Source organism: Stegostoma tigrinum, chromosome 9 (assembly GCF_030684315.1).
Source record: "Stegostoma tigrinum isolate sSteTig4 chromosome 9, sSteTig4.hap1, whole genome shotgun sequence".
Classification (NCBI taxonomy): domain Eukaryota; kingdom Metazoa; phylum Chordata; class Chondrichthyes; order Orectolobiformes; family Stegostomatidae; genus Stegostoma; species Stegostoma tigrinum.
Window position 1 is genome coordinate 65241904 of NC_081362.1, and position 13652 is coordinate 65255555.

Here is a 13652-nt window from a genome sequence, read left to right on the forward strand (position 1 = left end):
TGAATACATCTTTGTAATTTTTTTTATGATCTGTTCAACAATCAATGGCTTTATGCCCTGTGAAATGCTGTTCGCCTTTTCTACTGCATGTTGGGTTACTGGTGCAAGCTTTGGACTCATTCAACTGAGATGAATGGACTTAGCTCAGAATCTATTATCTGGAATTCTTTTTTTTTCTTCCTTACTATTGCATTGAATTCTCAGCTTGGTTAGCTATGATGTGTTCATTTTTGGGTCATCCTCTTGAGCCATTTCACACAGGTCTGAAAAGCACATTATCTTGCAAGTTGCACCAGAGATTGACACTAAACCTTCTGTAGCTATCAGTCTAAAAGTTGGAAACTGTTTATTTTTAGACTCTTTAGGCCCAACAGTTCCTGCTTGTTGTATGATTTGACATGCTTTCTCAGAATTATCATCTGAAATTTCTCAGGCAGCCATCTTAATGGGCTTAATAAAAACCCAAAGTACTGCAGATGCTGTAAATCAGTAATAAAAACAAAGTTGCTAGAAAAGCTCAGCAGGCCCGGCAGCATCTATGAAGGAAAAAACAGAGTTAACGTTTCTGGTCCGGTTATCCTCCTCCAGAACTGAGTGCACTGATCAGTGGTTTGTGCCCCCAGACCTCACTCCGTCTGAGTTGTGATGATAAAAAATAATGTTCTTTGATTGTATTTGTGGGCAATTCAAAATCAGCCTTTCAAGATTTCTCCAATATTGCTTTTCAGCTTCTCTGTGTACAATGTACAGTTGTAACACCCTTTCCCCAGCGCTGACGAGAGTTGCTACTCCTATTTTTCAGCTGTCTGTCTAACACTGTGGTTATCTGCTAATTTTGCCATTCAGACTGGAAAAAGCTCCATTTTTAGTGGCGTTTCATCTCCACTTGATCAAGGACTAAAAAGTTCAAAGCCATACTAACTGACCCAGCAGTGCAAAGTTGCAGACTGAAGCTCTCCTTATTCTTAGCTGTTCTATAAAGTAGACGTTCTCTAGAGCTATCAAAATCCACGTTTCATATGCTAGCTTTTGAGGTTTCTTCCTTCATGACTCTAAACACAACGCAACTACGTCAGAGGTCACATGACTGTCACAAGTCATAGTGAACAAACGATAAAATACAAATGCGTTTTTCCAAACAGTGGTAACCAGAACTGGGTGCAGTAGTCTATTTGGGCCTAAACACAGCTTTATAAGGGATCAGCATAACTTCCCTGCTTTTGTAGTGAGCCTGTCTATTTATAAAGCCCAAGATCCCATAAGCACTCTGTCAAAATATCCTGTCTCCTTCAAAGAGTGATGCACGTGCATTCCCAGGTTCCCCTTTTCCAGCATAATTTACCTCCATGCTATTTATTGTAATGTATATCTCTGCATATGCATGTTCAGTATCTCAACATACTTTGTCCACACACTTAATGAATCAGTCTTCAAACTGTGCTCTGGATGCAAACGATTTCCTCAGATTAATACTCTACTGGTTTGTTCATTGTATTTATTTTTTGGTTGCTGCTCCTCAGTGTTTGAATGCAATCATTGTGTTGTCCAAAATTCTAATTTTTTTATAAAAGTATGTTTTTGTTTGAATATGTTACTCAGAAATCCAAATTTCTCATCTGTTAACCCAGTAAATATAATATGGTAATATACTTCTTTCAGTAATTATGATTAGTCACAAAGGTTAAATTGCTGCTTTCTTAAACAAGAATCTCGCCTGTTCTCAAAGCTCAAATTTCAGCCAAAGGAATTTTGTGCAGCTGCCAAATTTCTCTCAGACTAGAAATAAGCTGCTTATGCTTGTATAAAAACATTTAACTTTTGGAATTCAACTTCTAGATTGCAGGGAAATTAAACAATGTAAAGTGATCTGTGAAATCTGATTAACTGAGGAAGTTTGACATAATTTTTACTAACAGTTGATCATTTGAGCTATCTGCATATTAACTTTGAGATAAGGGGCATTTTTGTAACAAATATTGTATTTGTAAACAGACTGATAAATAATCAGTTATATTCTGTGAATAGTGCATTAACAATTTTTGCTAATTTACTTTTTTAATCTGATAATCATGGAAGATACCACACAGTCTGTAATTAGCATGTAAATTGCAGCATGTAAAACATGAAGCACAGAAACCAATGATGTCACGTATTTTGATTTGTCTTTGGCAACGTGTCAAATGAAGAATGGACTCTGACCCATGCTCTGAGTGTCTTCAGCATTGCTGGAGAAATAGCTCGGTTTGATATCTGTGTCATTAAAATCTTCAATAAACTGGCCTAATGTGTGGCTCAATTCGATGAATCTGTGCTCTAAATTTCGGTTGTGACTACATCTTGTTCTTATGGAGCAAAAATTATCCAAATGTGGGTATTAAGATGGAAAAGAGCTCACAGCAATTTGAGGAAGTTTGGGATATCTTGTGTCATAGAGATAGTTGTTCCAAGTCCTTGATTTCCTTATTTTTCTTCTGGTCCGTCCTAACAACCCAGGATCTTGCAATTTAGGAGCGTGCAAGGTGAATCTTGATTCTGAGCCTTCTCAGTTATAAACTCTTACTTCTACCCTGCCACTGATTTCTAAACCTTGTGGCTAAGGACCCCTTCGGTTAGTGATCATGTCCCAGCTACATCTAAATTATAATGTTATCTTTAATGAAAATATTTGATGTAGAGTAGCCAATGAACTGGTATTCCAATGATTAAAAGAAAGCCAGCAAAAATAACTATACGACCATATGGTTATTTGTAATGTAAATCTTCATTCTGCTTTTGTTCTCCCCTCCGTGTTGAACAATCCTATTGCCACCTCACAACAAACCTATCTCTCGCCACTAGTTGTGGACATTTGTTCTAGTTTTATTGGTAAAAGTATGTAAACTGACCTGTTTGATATACTCCAGTTATTTTGAAAATCTGTCTCCTCCCAAAGTCTCTAATCCTGATCGTCAGATTATATTAGTGTAACTAGTCTGTCCAGCCCTAGAACTTGAAGACTGAATAATTGATGAGTGCCTTTATGGATTGTTTGATTCATTTCCATGCAAGTTTAATCAGGTAGATTTGGATTTCCTTCCATTAAAAAGAAGCACAAGATCACTGAAGTTAATCTGCACGTAACTATCTTGTGTCAAGAATCGCCTTGAATATGGTTAATGAAATGGATGCAGCAATGATATTAATTAAATGTGAACTACACAATGGTAAATGTTTAAAAGTTCATGTTGCAAGATTGTGTCTTTTACTTGGCAGCCCCAAACCAGTTCATATAATTTTACTTTATCAGGTGAATCCTGCCTGCATTGTTTAAAATAATTTCTTTTTAAGTACATTTACTATTCCTCTGTTTCCCTTTTACAGCGAAGGAAAAATCACATAACCCCATAAATGTAATACTGGTGAAATTTAGCATTGATAGCCTGTCCCTTTACTAGCTAAGTAAGTTGTACTGTGCTAAAAAGCTGTTGTTTGGAAAGATTGTGGTTCAGTCATCTTGTGTAATAGATTTGTCGTAAAGCACGTGGCAGATTTTCTCAAATGAATTGTTAGCATTTTACAGCAGTCTTGAAAAAGAACAGTCAGCCTATAAAAATTCTTCTGCAACTGAAGCCTTTTTTCTCCAACCCCACCCCCCGTCCCACCAAAAGAACTTATTAAACATGTCAGTTTTGATTTAATGTTCTATCATCTAGAAGGTGTTGCAGACACATTTTTAAAATAAGGCGCGATTTCTGTCCCTTGTCTGAGGCAAAAATTTTCCTTCGCTCATTCTGATAAAATCTCATTATGAAACTAGTGTTTGTGGAATGGCAGGCGTGTACTGACATGTTTTTAAATAAGCAGCTAACCCTCTTCTCATGCCATTACATTTGTGGAATTGTTTTTTAGGGAGGAAAAATAAGATTCAGAGGAGGACACAGTTTAAATGCTCTTGGCTGATGACAATTTTAGATAAATGCAAATGAAAAGTTGCACCCAGTTTACCAGGTTTAGCTTGTCTGTTATGGTGACTTGAAGTGCATAAAAGCACTTTGAGAATGGAAGCCATTAATTGCCTCTTACTGAAAAGTTTAAAGGAAAATTGGTAGCAGGGAGTGTTGAAACAAGGAAGCAATAATTATTAAAGGTTTTTGAAAGGCTGATAAAGCACATTCAATACCTCGGGTGAAATAAAGAACAAAAGAACAAAAATAACTATCAAAAACGAAGGGAAAGGGAAGGCAACTAGACTGCTGGAAAGTAACATGAAAATTATCACAGAACCCAGTTAAACTTGATATCAAAATGACACACGTGATTGTTGCAGTGATCCATTGTGCTATTCTGATGATACCATTACAATTGTCAGTGTTCCAACATCAGGTTACGCTGCTTACTGATCACCCTGATGTGTCTTTCAGGCCTTGCTACAAAGTGCATGATTGTATAACACCACATTTAGCCTAGCAGTCATATTTTAATAGCACTGTCTTAACTTCTTATGTGAAGAAGAATCACTGCAAATATTGTCTGCCAAAACTAAGCTTGTCTGCGGCACATCTACTATGGGGAAATAATCACTTCTTTTACAACGTACTCTGTCTGACCTCTCTTCCTCTTGTTCCAAGCATCACAGGTGTGTGAAACTTATGCATACCAGAATTGGTGCTGGAGTAAAAGAAAATTTGAACAATATGGGCAAAATCTAATGACAACCTTGGTGCCAAAAAAAAATTAAAGCAGTCAGAAAATGACAATAGTTTCCAGATTAAATCTCCTTTAAGTCAGATGCCCGCTTGGGCTGGGTGTTTCCAATATTGCTGTCAACCAAATTCTCCATGCAACATGAGCAATTTTATCAGGACTCCTAACCATTCTTTGCTGCCACATTTAATTTCCAACACTGAAATGAGCAGGGAAGGCTGAAGTCCAAATGTATTGTGGGCTAAGCATTCTGAAATTGAAGCGGGTAGCTATTGCATTTCTAATTTGTTTTCTCAATTTGAAAAAAATGCCATTGGCATATGATCTGTCAATTGATTTTATTATTTTCCTTCCCCTCTTTAGGGACATTCCAGTTATATTACACACCTTGACTGGTCACCAGATACAAATTTCATAATGTCTAACTCAGGAGACTATGAAATCCTATATTGTAAGTATACTGTTATTTCCTCCCAAAAGTGAAAAGAATGTTTTTAAGGTATCTTACGATATCCATTTGTGTATTTCTTTGTTCTTTGGAATAATATATTTTCTTTCAGCCTGTGATCGATGTAAATGAAAATTTGACATCTTGGTGACCATCTTTCAACCTCAGAATTTACAAATTGTTATTTGTGCACTTGGTCTTATTTAGTAACCTAAGCACAGAAACAATTCATTGTAAATTACCACCGAGCTATTACTGCCAAATTATAGTATGGCTGCTACAATTTCTCATTCTGTGGGGAATCCTGAATTTCACAGACTGTATATGTATAGTCTATGCTAAACTCTGCCAATGTAGTGGTAGCTAACATATTTCAGTGGCTTGAGTTTTGTTTATGTTTCTATCCACCCCAAGCTCCAGAGTTTTTAGAATGGTTTCAAATACATTTGAATGTGTTACTAAGATATCACAAATGTCACTTGTCTCAATTTCAAAGCTATTTTAAACACAAGCAGACCAGCATTTTGTAATCACGAATCCTTCAGTTGAAAATTGATCTGAAATGGTATGCAGTAACAGATTGCAGATTGCACAACTTTTGCCTGAATGTTTGCCTCTCAGCTTTGAAACTCTAACAATAACTACTGCTTACATTCATGTAGCTCCATTTTATGCAACAAAAATACCCTAAAGTTCATTATGGAACAGTCGCAAACATCAATCAGAAACTGGAAGTAAAGTTAAGGGATTGATTTTTAAATGCCTAAGTTTAAAGAAGAAAACCCTTTGACCAATCAGCCAATGATCTGGATCACATTTACCATAATCCCTTCTTCATCCACCTATCTAAAGTAATCTTGAATCTAGACATTGTGTCTGATTCCACCACTAACCCTGGAAGTGAATTCTTCATCCGCTCAATTCTTTGCAATTAAGTTTTTTTTTCTCTGCTCTAAATTTTGTATCTTTAATCTTAGTTAAATGGCAATTAGGTTTAGACCTCTCAACTACTGAAAACAATCTGTTTCTTTCTACCCAGACCCTTTTTTCATAATTTAAAAAGCTTACAGGGTCAGAGCCATACAGCACAGAAACACACCCCTCGGCGCAACTAATCCACTCCAACCTTGTTCCCAAACGCATCTAATCCCATTTGCCTACATTTGGCACATATCCCTTCGAGCCTTTCCTATTCATATACTTATCCGAATGTCTTTTAAATGTTGTAACTGTACCCGCATTCACCACTTCCTCTGGCTATTCATTCCATACACTAATTACACGTTTTTTTTTAAAAAAAGTTGCCCCTCATGTCATATTTAAATATTTCTCGTGTTAAAAATGTGCCCCCTAGTCTTGAACCTTACCTACACCTCATGATTTTATAAACTGCTATAAGGTCACTTCCCCCCCCCCCCCCCCCCAAACCTCCGACACTCCAGTGTAAAAGATCCCACCCTATCCACCCTGTCCCTATAACTCGCCCTCTATTTCTGGCAACATCTGGTAAATCTTTCTCAACCTTCTGCAGTTTATAATATCCTTCCTATAACAGGACGATCAGAACTGCATACACTGTTCCAGAAGAGGCCTCACCAGCTTCCTATATAATCTCAACATGACATCCCAACACCTTTACTCAAAAGGTCTGAGCCATGAAGGCAAGTACACTAAATACCGCCTTAACTACCCTGTCTACGTGTGACGCAAATTTCAAAAATTTATGTACCTGAATCCCTAGGTCTCTCTGTTCTGCAACATTACCCAAGGTCCTGCTTTTAAGTCCGGCCCCTGCTTGTTTTGCCAAAATACAATACGTTGCATTTATCCAAATTAAACTCCATCTGCCACACACCAGCCCACGGACCCAGTTGATCAAGATCTCCTTATAACCTTGGATGACTTTCACTGTCCACCATGTCTCCTACATTCTCATCCAAATCATTTTATATAAATGGCAAACATAATTGGACTCACTTCCAATCCATGTGGAACACCACTGATCACAGGCCTGTAGTCTGAAAAACAGCCTTCCACCACTATTCTCTCTCCTACTATAATACCAATTTTGTGTCCAATTGGCAAGCTCACCCTTATAGCATAGTGACTTGAAGACCACGTTTTTCCTGTTAGCCAATGGTATGCAGACTGGGTGTCATAGGTTTGTCATTTTGAGCAATAGATGCTGGTGCGATTTGTGGAAGATCTTTTTTATTCCAATGAGGAATGATGACCTAGAACTTACTGTCTGTAATGTTGATGGAAATGATGGCAAAGAATGATTTCAGAAGGATTGTTAAGGGACATATGAGGGAAATTGATTTTCTGCTGTTCAAGGAAAGAGGAGGGGAATGAAGCTGATTAGATCTCTACAGAGGACCAGCATGGACTTGAGCTCAATTGGCTTCTTTCAGTGTTGTATCGACTATGATTCGTTGACTCAAACTTGAATACTCTGCTTGTAATATGAAGTTTGATAATATCACAACCCACTACTCCCAGGGCTGTCACAGAAGTTAGAGATTTAATCAAAGTACTCAAAGTCCCAATTTACTTGTCAGATTAACAAAACAGACTGAACATGAAGCTACTATTTATTGCAAATAAATCAACTCTAATCTCAGGCAAACAAAAATATGAATTACCAATATCACTCTACTAATTATCAGTTGACTACTTAGCTCCCTCTTAACTCTCTGCATAGGCAGGTACAGAAAAACAAGTATATCTAAATGTTATTGGAGGAAGATGTCCTGAGGAGGAACAGTTCAATAGTGCCAGTCTCCATGATTCAGCGAGATTCTCACAGTGCCCCCCAAAACCTTTGTTTTCCAATTATCTTTATTTTGGGATCCTTTCACTGCTTTGTAGAAGACACGGATGATTGGTGCACTAATTGTGAGATCTATCAGTCACTTGTTAGAGGCAACAGCTTGCAGTGACTAGTGGTAAAGTATAGCTACTCATGCAAGTTTTGGTTACTTCATGACAGATAGTGAGAAAGAGAGATCTATTCCTTGTGAGAGATTTTTCTTCCTGTATTGTGTGCACAAACTGGCTCCCAGGCAGGTGGACAGTCAGAGTTGTCATTGGGCTGCTGACATCTAGCATCTGCATCTAATCCCAATTCAATTGTGCAATAGTAGTCTGTAACTGGGCAAAGCTTACTCCGAACACACGCACACAGAATATAGAATGGTACAGACAGCAGTGGGTCCTTTGGTCCACAGTGTTGTGCCAAACATGACGTCAAATTAAACTAATTCCTTCTGTTTGTCCTTAGTTTAAATCCCTCCACTGATTGCATTTCATGTGCTTATCTAAAAGTCCCTTAAATGCCCCGAATGAATCTTGTCTCCACCACCCTGGCAGCATGTTCCAGACTCCGACCATGTTTTGTTTTTAAAGAAAAAACTTGTCCCTCACATCTCCTTTTGAACATTTCTCCCCTCTCGCCTAAAAAGTATGTCTCTAGTATTAGACATTTCAACTCTTGTGGAAGGGATTCTGACTGTCAACCCTATCTATGCTTCTCAGAATTTTATAAACTTTTCTCTAGTCTTTGCTCAGCTCCTGCCGCTCCAGAGAAAACAACCTACGTTTTTCTAGCCTCTCTTTATAGCTCATACCCTCTAATCCATGCAGCATTGTAGTAAACCTCTTCTGCACCTTCTCCAAAGCCTCCACATTCTTCCTGTAATATGGTAACCAGGATTGAACGCAATAGAAGTGTAACCTCACCAGTCCTATAAAGCTGCAACATGACACCCTGACTCTTGTATTTGGTTCCCCAACTAATAGAGGCAAGCATGTCAAAAATCATTTTTATTATCCAATCTACTTGTGTGGCCACTTTTGGGGAGCTATGGGCTTGAACCCCAAGATCCCACTGTACGCCAGTGCTGTTCAGAGTCCTGCCATTAACTGTATACTTGACCTTAACATTTGATCTCCCAAAGTGCAGCACCTCACCCATACTAGGATTAAACACCGTCTGCCATTTCACTCTACATATCTGCAGCTGGTCTATAGCCCACTTATCCTTTGACAATCTTCTACACCATCCACACTCCACCAATCTTCATATGTCTGCAAATTTACTAACCCACCTATCTACAAAAATCAAAGAAAATTACAGCACAGGAACAGGCCCTTCAGCCCTCCAAGCCTGCGCTGATCCAGATCCTTTATCTAAACCTGTCGCCTATTTTCCAAAGATCTGTATCCCTGTGCTCCCTGCCCATTCACATATCGGTCTAGATACATCTTAAATGACGATATCGTGCCTGCCTCTAACACCTCCGCTGGCAATGCATTCCAAGCGCCCACCACCCTCTGCGTAAAGAACTTATCTCGCAAGCCTCCCTTAAACTTCTCCCCTCTCACCTTGAAATCATGACCCCTAGTATTTGAGTCCCCCACTCTGAGGGGGGAAAAAGCTTCTTGCTATCCACCCTGTCTATACCTCTCATGATTTTGTAGACCTCAATCAGGTCCCCCCTCAACCTCCATCTTTCTAATGTAAATAATCCTGATCTACTCAACGTCTCTTCATAGCTAACACCTTCCATAACAGGCAACATCCTGGTGAACCTCCTCTGCACCCTCTCGAAAGCATCCACATCCTTTTGGTAATGTGGCAACCAGAACTGTATGCAGTACTCCAAATGTGGCCGAACCAAAGTCCTATACAACTGTGACATGACGTGCCAACTCTTGTACTCGATGCCCTGTCCGATGAATGAAAGCATGCCGTATGCCTCTTGACCGCTATCGACCTGCGTTGCCACCTTCAGGGTACAAGGGAACTGAACATTCAGATTTCTCTGTGCATCAGTTTTCCCTAGGGATTTTCCACTTACCGTATAGTTCGCTCTTGAATTGGATCTTCCAAAATGCATCACCTCGCAAATGTCTGGATTGAACTCCATTGGCCATTTCTCCGCCCAACTCTCCAATCTATCTATATTATCAACTGCAAACTTGCTAATCAGACCATCTGTACTTTCCTCCATATCATTTATGTATATCACAAACAACATTGGTCCCAACACAGATCCCTGTGGAACACCACTGGTCCCAGTTCTTCATTTTTGAGAAACTCCCTTCCACCACAACTCTCTCTCCATCTAGCTAGCACACCCTGGACTCCATGCAACTTCACTTTCTTCTCCAGCGTACCATGGGAACCCTTATCAAAATGCCATACTGAAGTCCATATATATGATATCCACAGCCCTTCCGTCATCTATCAACTTTGTCATATTTGACCCAGGTCATTTATGTATATCACAAACAGCAAAGCTTCCAGCATGGACCCTGCAGAACACCACTTGTCACGAACCTCCAACCAGAAAAACACCCTTGCATCACTACCTTCTGCTTTCTATCAGCAAGCCAATTCTGAATCTGTGCAGAGATAATGGGAACTGCAGATGCTGGAGAATTCCAAGATAATAAAATGTAAGGCTGGATGAGGCCCCTCCCTACCTCCCCACCTACACTCTCTCCAACTATCTTCTTTACTCTCCATCTTCGGTCCGCCTCTCCCTCTCTCCCTATTTATTCCAGTTACCTCTCCCCATCCCCCTCTCTGATGAAGGGTCTAGGCCCGAAACGTCAGCTTTTGTGCTCCTGAGATGCTGCTTGGCCTGCTGTGTTCATCCAGCCTCACATTCTGAATCTGTGCAGCTGAGTCACCGTGGATCCCATGCATCTTAATCTTCTGGATGAGCCCACCATGTAGGACCTTGTCAGAAGCCTTACTGAATTCTATGTAGACAATATCCACTGCTCTACTGTCGTTGATTACCTTTGTCTCCTCCTTGAAAAATTTAACCTAGCCAGTAAGACATGACCTGTCCGGCACAAAAACCATGCTGACTGTCCCTAATTAGGCCAAGCTTTTCTAAATGCGCATAAATCCTATCCGTAAGAGAAAATCCTATCTGAACTACTGATGTGAGACTCACCTGTCTCTCGGTTTCTGGATTATCCCTCTTTCCTTCCTTGAACAGAGGAACAGCGTTAGCTCGCCAATCCACCTGGACCTCTCCAGAGGCCAGTGAGGATACAAAGATCTTGATCGAGGCCCCAGCAGTCTCCCCTCTTGCCTCTGCCAATAACCTGGAGACCGATCCACTTTGATATTCTTTAAGAGATCCAACACCACTTATTTCTTGATCTCAAAGTGCCCTAGCATATTAGCATGCTCCACACAAATCTCACTGTCCGCCATATTCTTCTCCTAGATGAATATTGGCCCAAAGTACTAATTTAGTACTCTGCCACATCTTCTGCATGGCATCTTAAGTATTGTCTATCCCCCCGCCCCCAAAACAACTCCTAACTACTTGAACTGGGGAAACATAACCCTCACAATTAACTCCAGTAATTTGTTATTAAAAGTGCAGCAACTCCTTCACACAGTCTTTGGTTTAAAACAGTTCTTTTCCCAGTTTGGCCATCAATCCAAAATAAAGAAAATTTTAAAATTGTGGTCTTAATATTGTGAATTTATAGAATTTTGATAAATTTTGTTATTGAGATTTTGTTTTTATCTTGGGCTGATTCTTCCTTAATGTGTTGTTAAGTTGCAGATACCGTCAAACCAACTTTCATTAAAAGATAATTTAAGTAAACTTAGAAATTTGATCTTAAAATCACATCTGAATTCGCATGATTTTCAGTGACTGAGTAAAAGACAGGACGTGGTCACATGTTGATAACAGGTGATCAGTTATAATTTAGGTCAAAAGCTGTACCTCTTGGCTGTGATTCTGTACTGGTTGTTATGTTTAGCTCCATCTATATGATATTCCATGTATATTTTGAATTTATTCTATTAGGATTTGGTGAAAAAAGTAATTTAATATGACGTTTACTAAAAAATAAATGGGTCGTCTTGTGATGCCTATATCTGATCTAAGTGTTTAACTCTATTTCTTATTAATGTTTTCGCAATAATACCCCTTCTGAAGAAAGTTGGACATCATTTGTCAGTCATTAAGCAGAAGAGTGGAAATGGAGGGGGAATCTTTGAATGTTAAAATGAAGTAAATTTTGGATAATCATTCCACTGGCATAACTGATGGGGTGGAAAAAGCAAATAGATGCAAAAAAGATTAAAGATAAAAATACAATTTATTCACTTTGTGTTGATGAAAAATTGTGGTTATGTTGTTATGAAAACTTGTTCTTATCCAGTGTTTTAGTTAGGTAGTATTCCAAAATGGATGCAGAGAAGTTCTCATTTTCTTACTTCAACACAGTGGTAACCATTTTTATGTTAAGTATGAATCAAAAATAAAACTCCAAATGTAAAACAGAACTGTTGAAAGTTTAATAATCTTGTAAGGAAAATGTGTTTTGACTAATCTAAAGGCATTGTGTTTTCAGGGGATATTCAAAATGGCTGCAAGCTGATCCGAAACCGCTCGGAATGTAGAGATATGGAATGGTATACGTACACATGTGTTCTGGGCTTTCATGTTTTTGGTAGGTTTTTGCATCATTATGTAATATCTGCATCAATATTTATTTTCTTGTCCATGTACAACTCATACACTACCAATTATTATACTATTATTGTACGTTTTAAATTTATTCAAAATACTGGCATTTCATGTTGAAGGGATACATCAAAAATTTCATCTGAACTATGTTGTTATGAAAAGTATTTGAGAGGGCTGTTGGGGGTCATGGTTTAAAATGTAATTCTGAGCAATTCCAGCAGGGTCATTGGTCATGCTGTGAAAAATACATAAATAATGGGTAGAATCCAATTGGTCCTGAGTCACATGGGCTGTGGAGAGATTTGTGAAAGTTTAGGTGAGAGGCCTGGCAAGGCCTATCTCGACGTTGGTGTCAAGTCGCTGCATCTTTTCTGCATTTGCTGAACTTCGAGACAAAATTTTTGCTAAGCAGTGGCAAATTGCCAAATAAGGCAGATTCAGGTTTGGTAAATGCCTTATCAATGTTGCAACTCACCTTGTTAATATTCAGCTCCATATCTTATGAAGTGAAATGCCAGGAATTCTTAATGTGGAAGTCAGAGTGAGTACCTGCTGACTTCAGCTTGCCAAAGGTTGCAGCCAGCCTTCATGTTGCTCTGCTCCAAACAGCACTTCTGAGAATGATCCATGATAGCCACTGCAATAATGCCTCATCCAACATTTGCCAACCCCTGAACCATTTGCAGGCCATTTAGGAAGAACAGATTTGCATACAGGGTGCACCAGCAACTGGCATTGAAAAGTTGTGACAGGGACACTTGCAATGCCAAGACAAGTACCAACTCACTGGCTGCACCACATTGCATCTCATGACTACTTGCTTGCTATCTTAGTGCTCACTCACACAGTACCACTACACAGCCCACTAACTGATATTAAGTGCAGCTACAGCACTGCCTATGCTTTGACTAGAAATGTGGTGGAGCATATGATAGGGCTGCTGAACATTCATTTTATCTGCTTAGACCTGTCTTGGGAGGGTCGCTCCAGTTTAGTCTGGATAGGAT

The 13652-nt window shown here is 39.1% G+C and overlaps 1 protein-coding gene across 4 annotated transcripts in view; it reads left to right on the plus strand.

The window, feature by feature from the left end:
• The window catches only part of LOC125454938 (echinoderm microtubule-associated protein-like 4), a 259688-nt gene that overhangs the window by 232541 nt on the left and 13495 nt on the right, over positions 1-13652 (plus strand). For all 4 annotated transcript variants that reach the window (XM_048536295.2, XM_048536294.2, XM_048536296.2 and 1 more), the window contains 2 exons: positions 5047-5134; positions 12530-12628. In XM_048536295.2, the coding sequence (XP_048392252.1) occupies positions 5047-5134; positions 12530-12628 (187 nt within the window). The remainder of the gene's footprint in view (positions 1-5046; positions 5135-12529; positions 12629-13652) is intronic.